Source organism: Podarcis gaigeae (assembly GCF_964106915.1).
Source record: "Podarcis gaigeae genome assembly, chromosome: 13".
Taxonomy (NCBI): domain Eukaryota; kingdom Metazoa; phylum Chordata; class Lepidosauria; order Squamata; family Lacertidae; genus Podarcis; species Podarcis gaigeae.
This window is the reverse complement of record NC_139689.1, coordinates 43,963,767-43,978,114: the sequence shown is the minus strand read 5'-3', so window position 1 is coordinate 43,978,114 and position 14,348 is coordinate 43,963,767. Positions and strand designations below refer to the sequence as shown.

The following is a 14,348-nucleotide window of genomic DNA, read 5'->3' as shown; positions in this document are numbered from 1 at the left end:
AAGATGGCGGGAGCGGGACCGCCGCTCAGTTCCCCCCTTAAGATGGCCGCCGCTTTCCTTGCAGCGCGCCGTGGGCCCTCAACAAAGATGGCCGCCCCGCCTCAGCCGTCCCCGTGAGGGCGCGCCCAGCAGGCCCTTCCCACTGATCCGGAGCGGGCAGGGAAGATGTCGTCGCCGTCGCCGTCGCCGTCGCCGTCTTCGTCGGGGCCTGGAGGAGCGGGACCCCCGCGCGGCCCAACCTCGAGCGTCCGGCGGCAGTGGGAGTTGCACCGCGCCGGGGCCCCTGGCGGGTTGGCCTCGAGCCCCGCGGTGGACGTGGCCCGGCGCGGGCTGAGGGCCCGCAACGCCCTCACGGCGCTCGGCATCGGCGCGGTGGTCGTAGGAATTTGTATCCCTCTCTGGACGGAAGGGGAGCGGAGGGTGGGCGGCCTTTCGAGTCTGTTTTTAGAGCGGGGCTGGGGGGGGGGAAGCAACTCTGCACATGCTCAGGTGCGCTCTTTTCATCCCGCGCGTCTTGAGATACGGGTTCCTGTGGCGAGAGAGAAAAGGGGAGTCGCTCGCCTGTCACCTTCATTGCACCTTTTAAATGGGGGTGTTTATTGCCAGTCCCTTTTTTATGGGACACCCCTAAACATTTTGTGAATCTTTGTACTTTTGTCTATTTACTGTATTTATTTTCCCCGATCTGAACTATAAAGTAGTGATTTTCTTGAGTCAAAATGAGAGTACCCCTAAAAAAAAATTTTTTTTGACAAAAAGCACATGAAACTGATTTGTAAAAATGTTACATTGGGGGGGGGGGAATACGAGAGAGAAATTGCACACACTTTGTAAATCAAGAAAATCTTCAATAATAATAAAAAAGAAAAAAAAGCACTGCCCCACCCCCTCCGCGGGGTCCTATTCTGAACATTTACAACTACATATTCTTTCATAGTCTAAATTTGATGTCAATGGACATTGCCCATGTGTTTCTTACATCACATTTTTTAAAAGAAAACACTGGGTATTGCTATGCTTTTGTTATATATTTTGCATTCTCGCTTGTTGTGGTCTTTGGACGAAGGGTGGTATGCAAATTTAATAAGTAAATTAAATAATCTGCCGCCCCTGAGGTCGGTGGGCGCTTGCTCCCAGGTAAGCACGCATGGGAGCTAAACATTAAATGCTGATTTTGTATCACGAAAGACAAGCTGTGAAGCTTTGCCTAGTCAGGAAATATGATGTCCAACACTGAACAGTGATTCCAGATATTGACTACTGTTTCGTAAAATTCTTCGTCGGCGTGGTACTGTTACGTCTACGAAACAGTCATTGTGTTGCCTACACATTGCTCACTTCCAGCCGAGGCTGCCTTATGCACCGGTAACCTTCTGGGTAGCAGAAGCAGATTTTGCTGCATACTGCAAAACTACAGTGGTGCCTCGCAAGACGAAATTAATTCGTTCCGCAAGTCTTTTCGTCTTGCGAGTTTTTCGTCTTGCGAAGCACGGTTTCCCATAGGAATGCATTGAAAATCAATCAATGCGTTCCTATGGAAACCGCCTTCAGACCAGGTCCGGGGACAGTATCCCCCGACCTCTTCTGAAGGCCAGCGGGGGGGGGGGGAGTCTTTGCTTCCCCCCGCCTGCCTTCCCGGGACAGCGGAGACTTCTCCGCTGTCCCGGGGCGATCTTAAAATGCTGGCAGGCGGCAGCGAAGGGTTGCTGCGCACCTTCCCCTCTGTTCCCGGACCTGTCCTGAAGGCTTGCGGTGGGAGGAGGGCTTTCCTCCCCACCGCCAACATTCAGAATGCTGTTCTGAATGTTGGCGGTGAAGAGGAAAAACCCTCCTCCCACCGCAAGCCCCGGGAACAGAGGAGAAGCGCTGCGCACCTTCCACTCTGTTCCCGGACCTGTCCTGAAGGCTTGCGGTGGGAGGAGGGCTTTCCTCCCCGCCGCCAACATTCAGAATGCTGTTCTGAATGTTGGCGGTGGGGAGGAAAAACCCTCCTCCCACCGCAAGCCCCGGGAACAGAGGAGAAGCCCTTCGCGCCTTGTCCTCTGTTCCCGGACCTCCCACCGCAAGCCTTAGGACAGGTTCGGGAACAGAGGAGAAGGCGCGCTGCGCTTCCCCGCTGTCTCCGGAGATTTCCCTATGGGCTTTCGTCTTGCGAAGCAAGCCCATAGGGAAATTCGTTTTGCGAAGCCGCTAAAAAATCGGAAAACCCTTTCGTCTTGCGGGTTTTTCGTTTAGCGAGGCATTCGTCTTGCGGGGCACCACTGTACTCTCTTCCTCAATATCTTGGGGGACCCCCCTCCCAAACCCATTTTCCCTGCCAGCATGTTTGCATGAAGGAGGCTACTTTTAGTGCTAGTGGAAGTGACTCGCTCCAACCATTTTGGATCCGTTCTTGCCTCATTGAGACCAGCGCCGCCCTCTGCTGTGAAAGCACGTCTTCTGACTTTAAGGTTTGGCTCAGTTGAAGGGCAAATGCCCTTTCTCCTTCCTTGCCCTTGGCATCGGCTTCAGGGCTGGAAGGGAGCTAGGTGGCAGTGTGCAGTGACTTACCTGGCTGTCACAAATAGTATTTGTAAATTGTTTTCCTGAGCTGTCTGCGCACAGATGCCTACACCATTCATTCCATCTCCCAAGAACGCTTCTTGGATGAGCTAGAACGGGATGCCGAAGTCATGCAGGCCCGAAGAGCAAAGGCTTCAGCGGAATGAGGATGACGGAGTACTTCCACTTTAAGCACAGGGACAGGATGCCATCTGTGATGCCAACTGAATATGCGTTGGCACAGTGACCTGGGGCATTGATGCCCCCCTGCTGCTCAGGGCTTCTTCATCTGTTTATAAACTCTTTGCCATGTGTAATATGTCAAAGCCTAACAATTTCAGATACTGTATTTAATGTCAAAGAACAATAAATCTGTTATGTGGATTATGCTTATAAGCAGCTGCTTATTTCTTTTTTCAGAGTAGCGCAGACAGGACTATGTACTGTTACATAGGATGAAATACGCAGTTTTAAAGATTTGATAGGTGAATATTGTGCTGGTCACATGTCAGTTTCAACTAGTTTTGTAGGTCCATAGCAAAACCACTGACATTCAGAAGTGAAAATAAAAGGTAAAGGTACCTCTCACCGTTAGGTCCAGTTGCGGATGACTCTGGTGTTGTGGCGCTCATCTCGCTCTATAGGCCGAGGGAGCTGGCGTTTGTCTGCAGACAGCTTCCAGGTCATGTGGCCAGCATGACTAAGCCGGTTCTGGCGAACCAGAGCAGCACATGGAAACGCCGTTTACCTTCCCGCCAGAGCGGTACCTATTTATCTACTTGCACTTTGACGTGCTTTCAAACTGCTAGGTTGGCAGGAGCAGGGACCGAGCAATGGGAGCTCAAGCCCTAGGCTCTGTGGTTTAGACCACAGCTCCACCCGCGTCCCAGAAGTGAAAATAGTACAGATCTTAATGGGACCTGCAGGCTCCTTTCAAAGCATGGTTGCAGGGGTGGGTTCCAGAGACTTGGAAAAGTGACCTTGACACAGTGCTACATTTTACGGACATTAAGTGAACCTTTCCTGCTTATGAAATTTTAAAAAGTATGGTCCTCAGGCAAGATCTCTGTACCTCCTCCAGCAGGTATGCTGAGAGTTTGTTTTCCAATAGAATAATCAGCTTGGCTTGTCCTATCAACCAAGAACAACTGTTACGAACTCTGACCAGCTCTGTTCCAGGGCATCGTATTCTGTGTGTGCTGCTTTCACAGCTGTGTTATTGCTGTTATTGTCTCTCCTAAGTAGTATTTGGGGCTAGTAAATCATTAAAGCGGTGGCTGGCTTGGAGCCAGACAAGGCAATTGTCAGATGCACAATTCTCTTAAGAGGCTTAAGGGAGGGAAGGGAATTTTCCATTTAGCTGAAGCTGGACTGTACTGTTTGCAGTCCAGGCTTCAACAGCGCAAGATTTAAGAGCCTCCCTCCCTCCACACAAAAGATGCAACAGTAATTTCAGCACTGGAACAGTTTAGAACAGGATAGAGGAAAGATATCTTAACCTACTAACATTGTTATGTTAACTTATGAATACTAGCTTCCCAAGACAACTGAATTCATTGATACAAAATGAGTATCAGTCTTCTGGGTGCATTTATGAAGTGCCAAACCTTCGTTCCCCCACCACTAACCTCTGCTCAATCTGTTTGTTCTCCCTATCACTTGTTGGTTTTGTTAATGGAAGCCTCTACAATATTAATAAAACGTGGCCGTGAAATTAAGTGCTGCCTTCTCCCACTGCTCTTTGGAGGGAGCTCATCTCGTTCCATTAATTTGTTGGTTTCTTCTTTTTTAAGTACAGATAATTGAATTCAGGGATGTGCAACTAAATGCACATAATAGAATTCAGGGATCAGAAATCCCTTCTGTTTAAGAGAACAGTTAGTGCAATTAAAAGTTCACCGTGCACCAAGAAAATCTGGCATTTGCAAATTAAGCCACCTGCCTTAACTTTAAATGTAAGCTGTAAGCATGTTCTGTGCAGAATGGTATACACTGGTACCTCAGGTTACATACGCTTCAGGTTACAGACTCCATTAACCTAGAAATAGTGCTTCAGGTTAAGAACTTTGCTTCAGGATGAGAACAGAAATCGTGCTCCGGCGGCGCGGCAGTAGCGGGAGGCCCCATTAGCTAAAATGGTGCTTCAGGTTAAGAACAGTTTCAGGTTAAAAACGGACCTCCGGAACGAATTAAGTACTTAACCCGAGGTACCACTGTACATGGCTACTCAGAAGTAATCCCCTTGATACCTTCATCCAAGTTGTCAATTAAGCTGCCCAGTGTCTGTCACCACTTACGGCTGCAAATTAGAAAAACCAGTGCTATGTGAAGTCCTTCCTTTTGGCTGTCCTTAATGTCTTGCCATTCAGCTCCTCAAATGACCACCAGTTTTAGCGTTATGAGTATGGGTAGGCAAACTAAGGCCTGGGGGCCAGATCCAGCCCAATCACCTTCTAAATCCAGCCTGTGGACAGTCCGGGAATCAGCGTGCTTTTACATGAGTAGAATGTGTCCTTTAATTTTAAATGCATCTCTGGGTTATCTCTGGGAATTTGTTGTTGTTTTTCCAAAATATAGTCCGCCCCCCCCCAAGGTCTGAGGGACAGTGGACTGGCCCCCTGCTAAAAAAGTTTGCTGACCCCTGATTATGAAAAACCTCTGTATTTTCTCCCAGTTGTATAATTTTATGAATTACCGTGTCCCCTTGCTTGCCTTTATTTCCTGAACTAAAACCCAAATTTTGTCAGATTCATTTGTGGAGGTGCTCCAGCTCCCTGATAATTTTGGATGCACTTTTCTGCACTGGCTACCAGAAAGGTGCACGGTATTGCAAAGGTGGCTGCACTTTGTGTTTGTATAAAGGAATTAAGTTTTGGCTTTCAAGTCTTTGCCTTTTTCACAGCTGCTGTACCCTGGTTTTGTTTTCATTGAGCTAACCTCCCTGACCCCAGGATTCCTTTCCTGGTCAGTCATTGTCAGGAGAAACATCATGTGTATATGTGAAATTATGATAATTATTTTTTGCTGCGGTATGCAGAAGTTTATATTGGACTTTGTTTGCCAATTTGTTGCCCATTCACTCAGTTTGAAGATTTTCTTTTGGAGTGCCTTGCAGTCCTTTTCGTTTTTCGCCACCCTGAATAACTTGGGGCCGTTCATGGGGCTGCCATATGTCATAGCCACGATTTGTCCTTTGAAATGGTATTTGGGCAGAATTTTCTGAAAGTGGCTGAAATGTCCGGGGAAACCTGGGCATAGGGCAGCCCGTATCGGAAGTGATGATTTTTTTTTTGGCAATTTCCCTAAGAAATAGGTTAAAACTACCAGTACTTGCTTTCTGGAGATTATGCAAAAAAACCCACCCTGAGGCATCCTTGAAGACAGCAGCTCTGCAATTGATGTCTGGTAGAGATATGAAGATATACCAAGGTTCTATTTTGGAGGTGATGCAGAATTCTTTCTTGCGATCTTTATTACCTGTCCTTTAAGGTACACCTGTGTTTTGTTTTAAGAGCATAAACTGAGCTAATCTCCATTTAAACTTGTGCTCAGAACTTGCCTATTGGTTGAAGCTTACTTGCATGAATAACTCACCCCACCTGCCAAAAAAACAAAAGATGTTTCCAAGAACAATTGCAAACTTCATTCCAAAAGTCTTGGGTAAACTTAAGTTACAGCTACCCTACATGCTTATGGGATTAATACTGCAGATTTACATGTCTACTTTTTCTTCCAGTGGAGTTAAGCAGATGTTTAAAGAGAATCCACCTGTATTTTAAGTGGAGGGGTTTGTATTCAATCACACAAATGTCTCATTCTTCTCGGTATCCACTATATAAAACATTTAGCTTGGAGAATTAACCCTTACTGTGGCTCCTTTAAGAAAAGTAGTCAACGCCTTGCATCTCCAGTATATGCCTTCTGTTTTCTTGGATGGGAGTTCCAACCCACCACAGATTTTGCATTTGTGGGTCCGGTGAGGCTGAGGATGACTACTAAATTTCTCTTTATATTAGCACCCTTTCAGTCCCGTCCCCCCCAAGTCAGTAGAGCATGCAACTCTTAGTCCCAGGGTTTGAGCCCTGTGTTGGGCAAAGGATTCCTGCATTACACGGGGGTGGCCTAGATGTCTGTTGTGGTCCTTTCCAACTCTACAGTTCTACAATTCCCTGTATGCCGTGCGCAGCCAAAGACTTGTGCACAACCACCAGAGCAGCAAAACGTGTTGGGGCAGCTATGGGTGGTGTTCAACTTAAGTGTCGCTCAGAGAACACCTGTTGAAATTAGCACGTCGACCACCAGCCTACCATGGCGATCTCTGCCGTTATGAATCCATTAAAACTTTCCTGTACCCCAGATTGTGAGAGGTTTGTTTGCAGGAGCTCATTCCCACCTCCTCCGCCCCTCATGTATTCGAATGTGACGTCTCCATGGTTTGATGGCTTTGTGGGGTGGTGCATGACACCTGTAGAATATGCCCCTCTCAGACAGAAGGACAGTACAGTATTGACAACACAATTGTGTGCTCAGAGTGTAATTGGTGGTGGGAAGGATTAGGGAACTTGGAAAACTCCCAGCTGCATGCATATTGGCTTACTGTCTTTGGTTCTACTTGAGTTTACTTTCCTGGCAGGGTGTGTGTTGTCTGTCCTTTAAGGGGAAAGCAGTCCTGAGTGCCGAGTATAACAGGCAAAATTTCCTCACGTCCCGGGTGTTGCTTGGTGGGAGTTTGAGGTTGTTTTTATTTATTAATCACCGAAAAACACAGGTGCATTATCTGTTTCGCTTCCAAAATGAAAGTGTGTGTGTGTAATAATAATGAAAAAATCATACACAAAACAGAAAGCATCAGTGTTTCATTCCAAAGTGCAGGTTCCCATGCAAGTAAAAGGATGAGCCCAAGCAGTTCATTGCCCCAATCAGGGTCAGGGTTTTGGTTTTTCTTTTTTTTGGTAAAAAAGTGCAAAGAGGAGGCCACACGTAGTGCCACTGCTGTTGGAGGCAGGAGCTGAGCGGGGGCCTAAGGCTAAGGGAAGCAAGAAAGAGAGGCGCCCCCCCAATCCCTTTAACACTGAGGCACAAATTCTGCAAGTTTCCTCTCCTAAGGCAGCTCCTTAAAGTTTTCTAAGCGCTTTGGCCTTGGGGTGGCTTTCTGAATTGAGCCATGCAAGGCACAGAGGATCAAACGACGCTCGCTTAAGTTAGACCCGGCCTTGGGGGCGCACACACCCTAAACCATCCATGTGTGCCAACCCCCATCCCATAGCACATTCGGAACAGGTGACATCCTGATTCCATTTACAGTGATGCTCCTTTGCGAGGCGGAAGCAGCGGGAAAGGCATGCCAGCTCAGGCTTCCCCACTAAAAACGCATCCGCAACCAACCGGGGCTTGGCTTCTCTCTGCAGACACAAAGTCTTGTGCGGAGGAAAAGTCTGTAGTGTTGGGCTGCTCACTTGCCCTCTGTACGTTGCTCAGAGGCAGCTGCTCCGTTCGTTCCGCCAGGGGGACTTTCCTACGTTGATGGCTGCTGGCCTTGACGATGGGAGCGTAAGGCAAAGGCTGCGTAGGACCCTTCGCCGCCTGCTCCCGTCCTTTCGATGGTGGGCAGCAGGCTGAGGTAGTCCAAAAAGTGTCCACTGCTGCTACTGTAGGAACAAAAGGAAATAGGTGAAAAAGAGACAGGGAGATGTAGTTCAGTGTTAAACATGCCCTTGGAATGTACAAGGCCTTGGCTTCATTCCCTAGTAAAGGTAAAGGGACCCCTGACCTTTAGGTGCAGTCATGGCCGACTCTGGGGTTGCAGCGCTCATCTTGCTTTATTGGCCGAGGGAGCCGGCGTACAGCTTCCGGGTCATGTGGCCAGCATGACTAAGCCGCTTTTGGTGAACCAGAGCAGCGCACGGAAATGCCATTTACCTTCCCGCCGGAGCGGTACCTATTTATCTACTTGCACTTTGATGTGCTTTCGAACTGCTAGGTTGGCAGGAGCAGGGACCGAGCAACGGGAGCTCAACTTGTCACGGGGATTTGAACCACCAACCTTCTGATCGGCAGGTCCTAGGCTCTGTGGTTTAACCCACAGCGCCACCCGCGTCCCTTCATTCCCTAGTACCTCCAGTTAAAAGCGGAGCTTGGATAGCAGGGCTGGGAATCACCAAGCATTTTAAAGAACATTTCTCTTCCCCCAAAGGCTCCCAGGAGCTGTAGTTTGCTAACAGTGCTGGGAATTGCGGCTGGGTGCAATGGGTAAACACCTCCCAGGGTTCCTTTTTGGGGTGTGCCTTAAATCTATGGTGTGTATGCAGAGGGAGACTGTGAATATCATTGCTGTGTATAATCCTTCTAATTTCAAGGTTTAGGAATTGAACACAGATACGGCCACCAAGCTGCTGTTACAAAGGAGCACAAACACACAGCGACAGTTCTTAAGTCCTTGAACAATGGGCATTCAGACTACATAAAGCTCGAATCTCACTTTGTGCCAAGATACCACCAGTAGTGATGTATGGAAGTGAGAGCTGGGCCATAAAGAAGGCTGACCACCGAAGAATTGATGCTTTTGAATTATGGTGCTGGAGGAGACTATGGAGAGTCCCATGGACTGCAAGAAGTTCAAACCTCTCCATTCTTAAGGAAATCAGCCCTGAGTGCTCACTGGAAGGCCAGATCCTGAAGCTGAGACTCCAATACTTTGGCCACCTCATGAGAAGAGAAGACTCCCTGATGTTGGGAAAGATGGAGGGCACAAGGAGAAGGGGACGACAGAGGACGAGATGGCTGGACAGTGTTCTCGAAGCTACAAACATGAATCTGACCAAACTGGGGAGGCAGTGGAAGACAGGAGTGCCTGGCGTGCTCTGGTCCATTGGGTCACGAAGAGTCGGACACGACTAAATGACTAAACCACCACCACCACACACACATTTGGGTTTTCTGCCTTAAGATAGGGGGAGTAAAATGAAACTTTGCCATAGAACACACCTTGATGTGGGACTTGTTCCCTCCAGAGGGTTTGTTTAACCCTCTTCACTTTTGAATAAATATTTAAAGATGTGTGTGCACGCCCATGTTTCTGTCTGTCTATCTAAATCCTCTGGAGCGTGGCCCGAGGTCCAGTACTCTCTCACCCTCCACCCCAGGGTCATGACTCACCATGCATCCAATATCACTGGCGAAGGTCACACCTTTGCTCTGTCGCTGCTCCTGGGAAGTGTTGGTGCTTCCACCGCTTACAGAATTCCTCCTCATGATCCCTGCGGGGACAACAAGAGCGAGGGAAAGGGACTATTACAAAGAGGTCTGAGCTCATTCATGCTACCATTAGTATGGAAGGGGGCGGGTGGAAGGGATAAGGAAAATGCAACACTTATCGCTATCTATGCATGTGGTTCTGGGTGAAGAAGGGGATTGGCAGGTCCCTGCCCCAAGAAGCCTACATTCTCAACATGGGCACAACTGAGGAGAATGGGGATAGGGTAAAAAGCAGAAAAAAAGAGTTAAACTACTTGTATTTCGGCAAAGTTACAACGCAGGGGAGTGTAGTGAAAAGCCCAGTGACAAATCGCACAGTTCGGTGGAGAGGAAAGGTAATTTGTGGGAAGCGAGAATTGATAAATAATGGCATACATTTCAGTCCCCTTGTCAAGAGGTGTATGGGGCTTGTTCACAATACCAGCAGTGCCAAAACGCTTTCCTACCAAGCACAGAGGCGGCTGGGACTGTTTGCTGCTGTGTAGCAGGGCCAAACTCTGACTCCTCTCGGTCTAAGCCTGTACTCCCACTGTGACTTAGGTTACCATGGGTAGGCAACCTAAGGCCCAGGGACCGGATTCGGACCAATGGTCTTCTAAATCCGGCTCACAGACAGTCCAGGAATCAGCGTGTTTTTACATGAGTAGAATGTGTCCTTTTATTTAAAATGCATCTCTGGGTTATTTATGGGGCCTGCCTGGTGTTTTTACATGAGTAGAATGTGTCCTTTTTATTTAAAATGCATCTGTGGGTTATTTGTGGGGCATAGGAAATCATTTATTTTTTCCCCAAAATATAGTCTGGACCCTCACAAGGTCTGAGGGACAGTGGACTGGCCCCCTGCTGAAAAAAATTGCTCTAACCCTAGTCCTGGAAAACCCTGCTTCCCCCGACCCCCCCTTAATTGCTCAAACCCCTTGTTTCTAGCACCTCCCAGCTCGTCCCTTCTCCTGACTGCTCTTCAGTGTCCCACCACCGGGGTCTGAGATCAAAGTTGTCGTCTTCTGTGCCCTTCTTGGGTGTGTGGTTTGCACCAGTCTTCTAATCCAGCCAGTCCCTGGCAGTGGGTGAAGATCTACACTGGGAACAAGTGGGGTACCGAATCATCCTTAACCCGATGGTTGAAATGGGCATCAAAGGCCGTTGCGGGGGAAAGGGGCCTGCTCTGAATCGCGCCAAATTGTGTGCAGAGCCCAAGGGACCCCAGAGGGCATTTCCCAGCCACTTCCTCCCCAGGAATGGGAGGAGACCAGCAGTGCCTCATATTTGCTGAGAGGCTGTTGCGGAGGCAGCAGATCTTGCCTTCAAGGGGGCACCTAGCAGAGGAAGTGGGCGATGCATTCTTTGGAGGCTGGATTTGCTGCCTAACAGATCCTGCCGCCTGAGGCGGTCGCCTCACGTTGCCTCTTGGCTGGGCCGGCTCTGAAAGCTGCCTTAATAAAATAGTCTGGACTAATGAATCAAATCTTGGGAGAAAAGCGATGATAAACCTAGACAGCATCTTAAAAAGCAGAGACATCACCTTTCCGACAAAGGTCCGTATAGTTAAAGCTATGGTTTTCCCAGTAGTGATGTATAGAAGTGAGAGCTGGATCATAAAGAAGGCTGATCGCCAAAGAATGGATGCTTTTGAATTATGGTGCTGGAGGAGACTCTTGAGAGTCCCGTGGACTGGAAGAAGATCAAACCTCTCCATTCTGAAGGAAATCAGCCCTTCAAAAAAAGTTTTAGGGGGGCTGATTTCTTTTTTTGAAACTTTTTTTGAAACTTTTTTTGAAATGACTGACAATGTGGACTTAATTGACATATGGAGGGTTAAGAACCCCCTAGGAAAAGAAGGGACTTTCTTTTCTGAAGCTCATCTGACATGGACACGAATCGACCAAATATGGATAACTAGAGGACTGGCACCAAAGACTAGAAAGGTGGAAATCTGCCCAAAAACCTGCTCCGACCACAATGTTTTGAAAATGGAACTCAGACTAAATACAACCGGATCCTTCAGATGGAAAATGAATGACACCCTACTAAGGGATGAGAAGATTGTTAAGAAGGCCCAAAAAACTTTAAAGGACTATTTTGAGATAAATTTAAATACTACTGTGGAAAAAAGAATAATCTGGGACGCAAGTAAAGCTGTCATGAGAGGGTTTCTAATACAACAAAACACGATCAAGAAAAAACTCTGGAATGAAAAGAAGGAGAAGATATTGGAAAAAATAAGAGATGGAGAAAAAAAACTAAGATCCAGGCCCAAGTCGAAGGAAGTGCTGAGAGAAGTGAAATTTTTCCAAGCACAATATTTGAAATTGATAAATCAAGAGGTGGAATGGAGAATTAAACAAATGAAACAAAGATCTTTTGAATCAGCAAATAAGTGTGGGAAACTGCTAGCATGGCAGTTGAAAAAGAGACAAAAACTTAATACTGTTACAAATCTAGAGATTGAAGGGAGAATGGTTCAGAAACCCGAGGAAATTAGAAAGTGCTTCCAGAGATACTTTAAAGAGCTTTATTCACAAGGGCCACAGAAAGATTCGGAGGTGGACCAATTTCTTAAAACCAACGGATTACAGAAAATACCTCAGGAAATGAGAACAACCCTGAATAGTAATATCACACAGCAAGAAATTGAAAGCGCCATTCAGAACCTCCAATTAGGCAAATCTCCAGGCCCCGACGGACTTACCTCCAAATACTATAAGGTTTTGAAGGACTATTTGATACAACCTTTGTTGGAGGTTTGTAACCAGATTATGGAGGGGAGGAAGGCACCGGAAACGTGGAAAGAAGCCTTCATCACATTGATACCCAAACTAGAAACTGAAAAGACTCAGCTTAAGAACTACCGCCCCATCTCACTCCTAAATGTGGATTACAAAATTTTTGCAGACATTTTGGCAAGTAGGTTTAAAAAAGTGCTTAATGAAGTGATCCATAAGGACCAGGCTGGCTTTCTCCCTGGTAGGCATTTGTTTGGCAACACAAGAAACATTATTGATATTTTGGAGCTTTTACAAACAAAGCTAAACACTAGAGCGGTGCTAATCTTTATTGATGCGGAGAAAGCCTTTGACAATATTTCTTGGATGTTTATGAAGAAAAATTTGGAAGGGATGGGAGTGGGGCGGGGGTTTGAAAATGGAATAGAAGCAATATATTCAGAACAAAAAGCAAAATTGATAGTAAACAATGTGGTGACAGAGGAGTTTAAAATTGAAAAAGGGACACGGCAGGGGTGCCCCCTATCCCCCCTATTGTTTATTTCAGTTCTGGAGGTGCTATTGAACATGATTAGAAAGGACCGGTTGGTACAGGGAATTGAGGTCGGAGTGAAACAATATAAATTGAAAGCATTTGCAGATGACCTGGTATTAACATTGCAGGAGCCTGTCTCTAGTACTAAAAGAGTGTTAGAATTAATTTCGGACTTTGGTCGGGTGGCGGGATTTAAGCTGAACAAGCAAAAAACTAAGGTTATAGCAAAAAATTTGACAAGTACAGAAACAGATGAGTTTGTGAAAGAAACAGAATTAAATGTGGTTAAAAAAGTAAAATACCTAGGGGTGTATCTGACCTCCAAAAATTTGAATCTGTTTAAGGACAACTATGAGAAATGTTGGTCAGAAATCAAAAGAGATTTGGAAACATGGTCAAGATTGAAACTTTCCTTGTTGGGCCGAATAGCAGCTATAAAGATGAATGTATTGCCAAAAATGTTATTTTTGTTTCAGACCCTACAGATCGTGGACAAGGTGGAATGCTTTGGAAGGTGGCAGAAGGATATCTCTAAGTTTGTTTGGCAGGGCAAAAAGCCCCGAATAAAGTTTAAGATATTAACTGATGCGAAAGAAAGAGGGGGATTTGCCCTGCCAGACTTGAGGTTATATTACGAATCCGCAGCCTTCTGCTGGTTGAAAGATTGGATCTTACTGGAAAACACAGATGTCCTAGATCTGGAAGGGTTTGACAACGCCTTTGGGTGGCATGCATATTTGTGGTATGACAAGGTCAAAGCGCACAAACTGTTCAAAAACCACATTGTCAGGAGAGCAATTTTAATGGTCTGGACAAAATATAAAGACTTATTGGAGAGTAAGACTCCGAGGTGGCTCTCACCGGTGGAGGCCAAGGCACGTAAGAGACCTAATATGGAAGCCAATTGGCCTAAATATGAGGAAATTATTGAAAAGATTGGAGACAATTGGAGGTTGCAGAGCTTGGAAAAACTAAAAAACAAGGTGCGAGATTGGTTGCATTATGCACAAATTCAAGAGGTCTTTAAGGCAGACAAGAAGGTTGGATTCCAGGTGGAAAAATCGAAACTAGAGACAGAATTGTTAGAACCAAAAAGTAAACTACTTTCGAGAATGTATAACCTGCTGCTTAAATGGAATACTCAGGATGAGACAGTCAAATCCGCCATGATAAAGTGGGCGCAGGATTTGGGGCATAACATTATGTTTGAAGACTGGGAAAGGTTATGGAACACCGGAATGAAATTTACGGCATGTAGTGCCTTGAAGGAAAACATTATGAAAATGATATACCGG

At 46.6% G+C, this 14,348-nt stretch overlaps 2 protein-coding genes across 2 annotated transcripts in view; one reads left to right on the top strand and one right to left on the bottom strand.

Annotated features, from left to right (window-relative positions):
- Positions 1-50: 50 nt before the first annotated feature.
- Positions 51-2,937, top strand: COA3 (cytochrome c oxidase assembly factor 3). The gene is made up of 2 exons (XM_083710003.1): positions 51-388; positions 2,605-2,937. The coding sequence occupies exons 1-2, from the start codon at positions 166-168 to the stop codon at positions 2,706-2,708; spliced, it is 327 nt and encodes a 108-aa protein (XP_083566129.1). The 5' UTR covers positions 51-165; the 3' UTR covers positions 2,709-2,937.
- A 4,318-nt stretch (positions 2,938-7,255) lies between these two features.
- Positions 7,256-14,348, bottom strand: part of WNK4 (WNK lysine deficient protein kinase 4) — a 66,026-nt gene continuing 58,933 nt past the window's right edge. Inside the window, exons 19-20 of the mRNA XM_083709059.1 lie at positions 9,697-9,797; positions 7,256-8,189 (exon numbers count right to left, since the gene is read on the bottom strand). Coding sequence (XP_083565185.1) covers positions 8,187-8,189; positions 9,697-9,797 — 104 coding nt within the window. The 3' untranslated portion in view covers positions 7,256-8,186. The remainder of the gene's footprint in view (positions 8,190-9,696; positions 9,798-14,348) is intronic.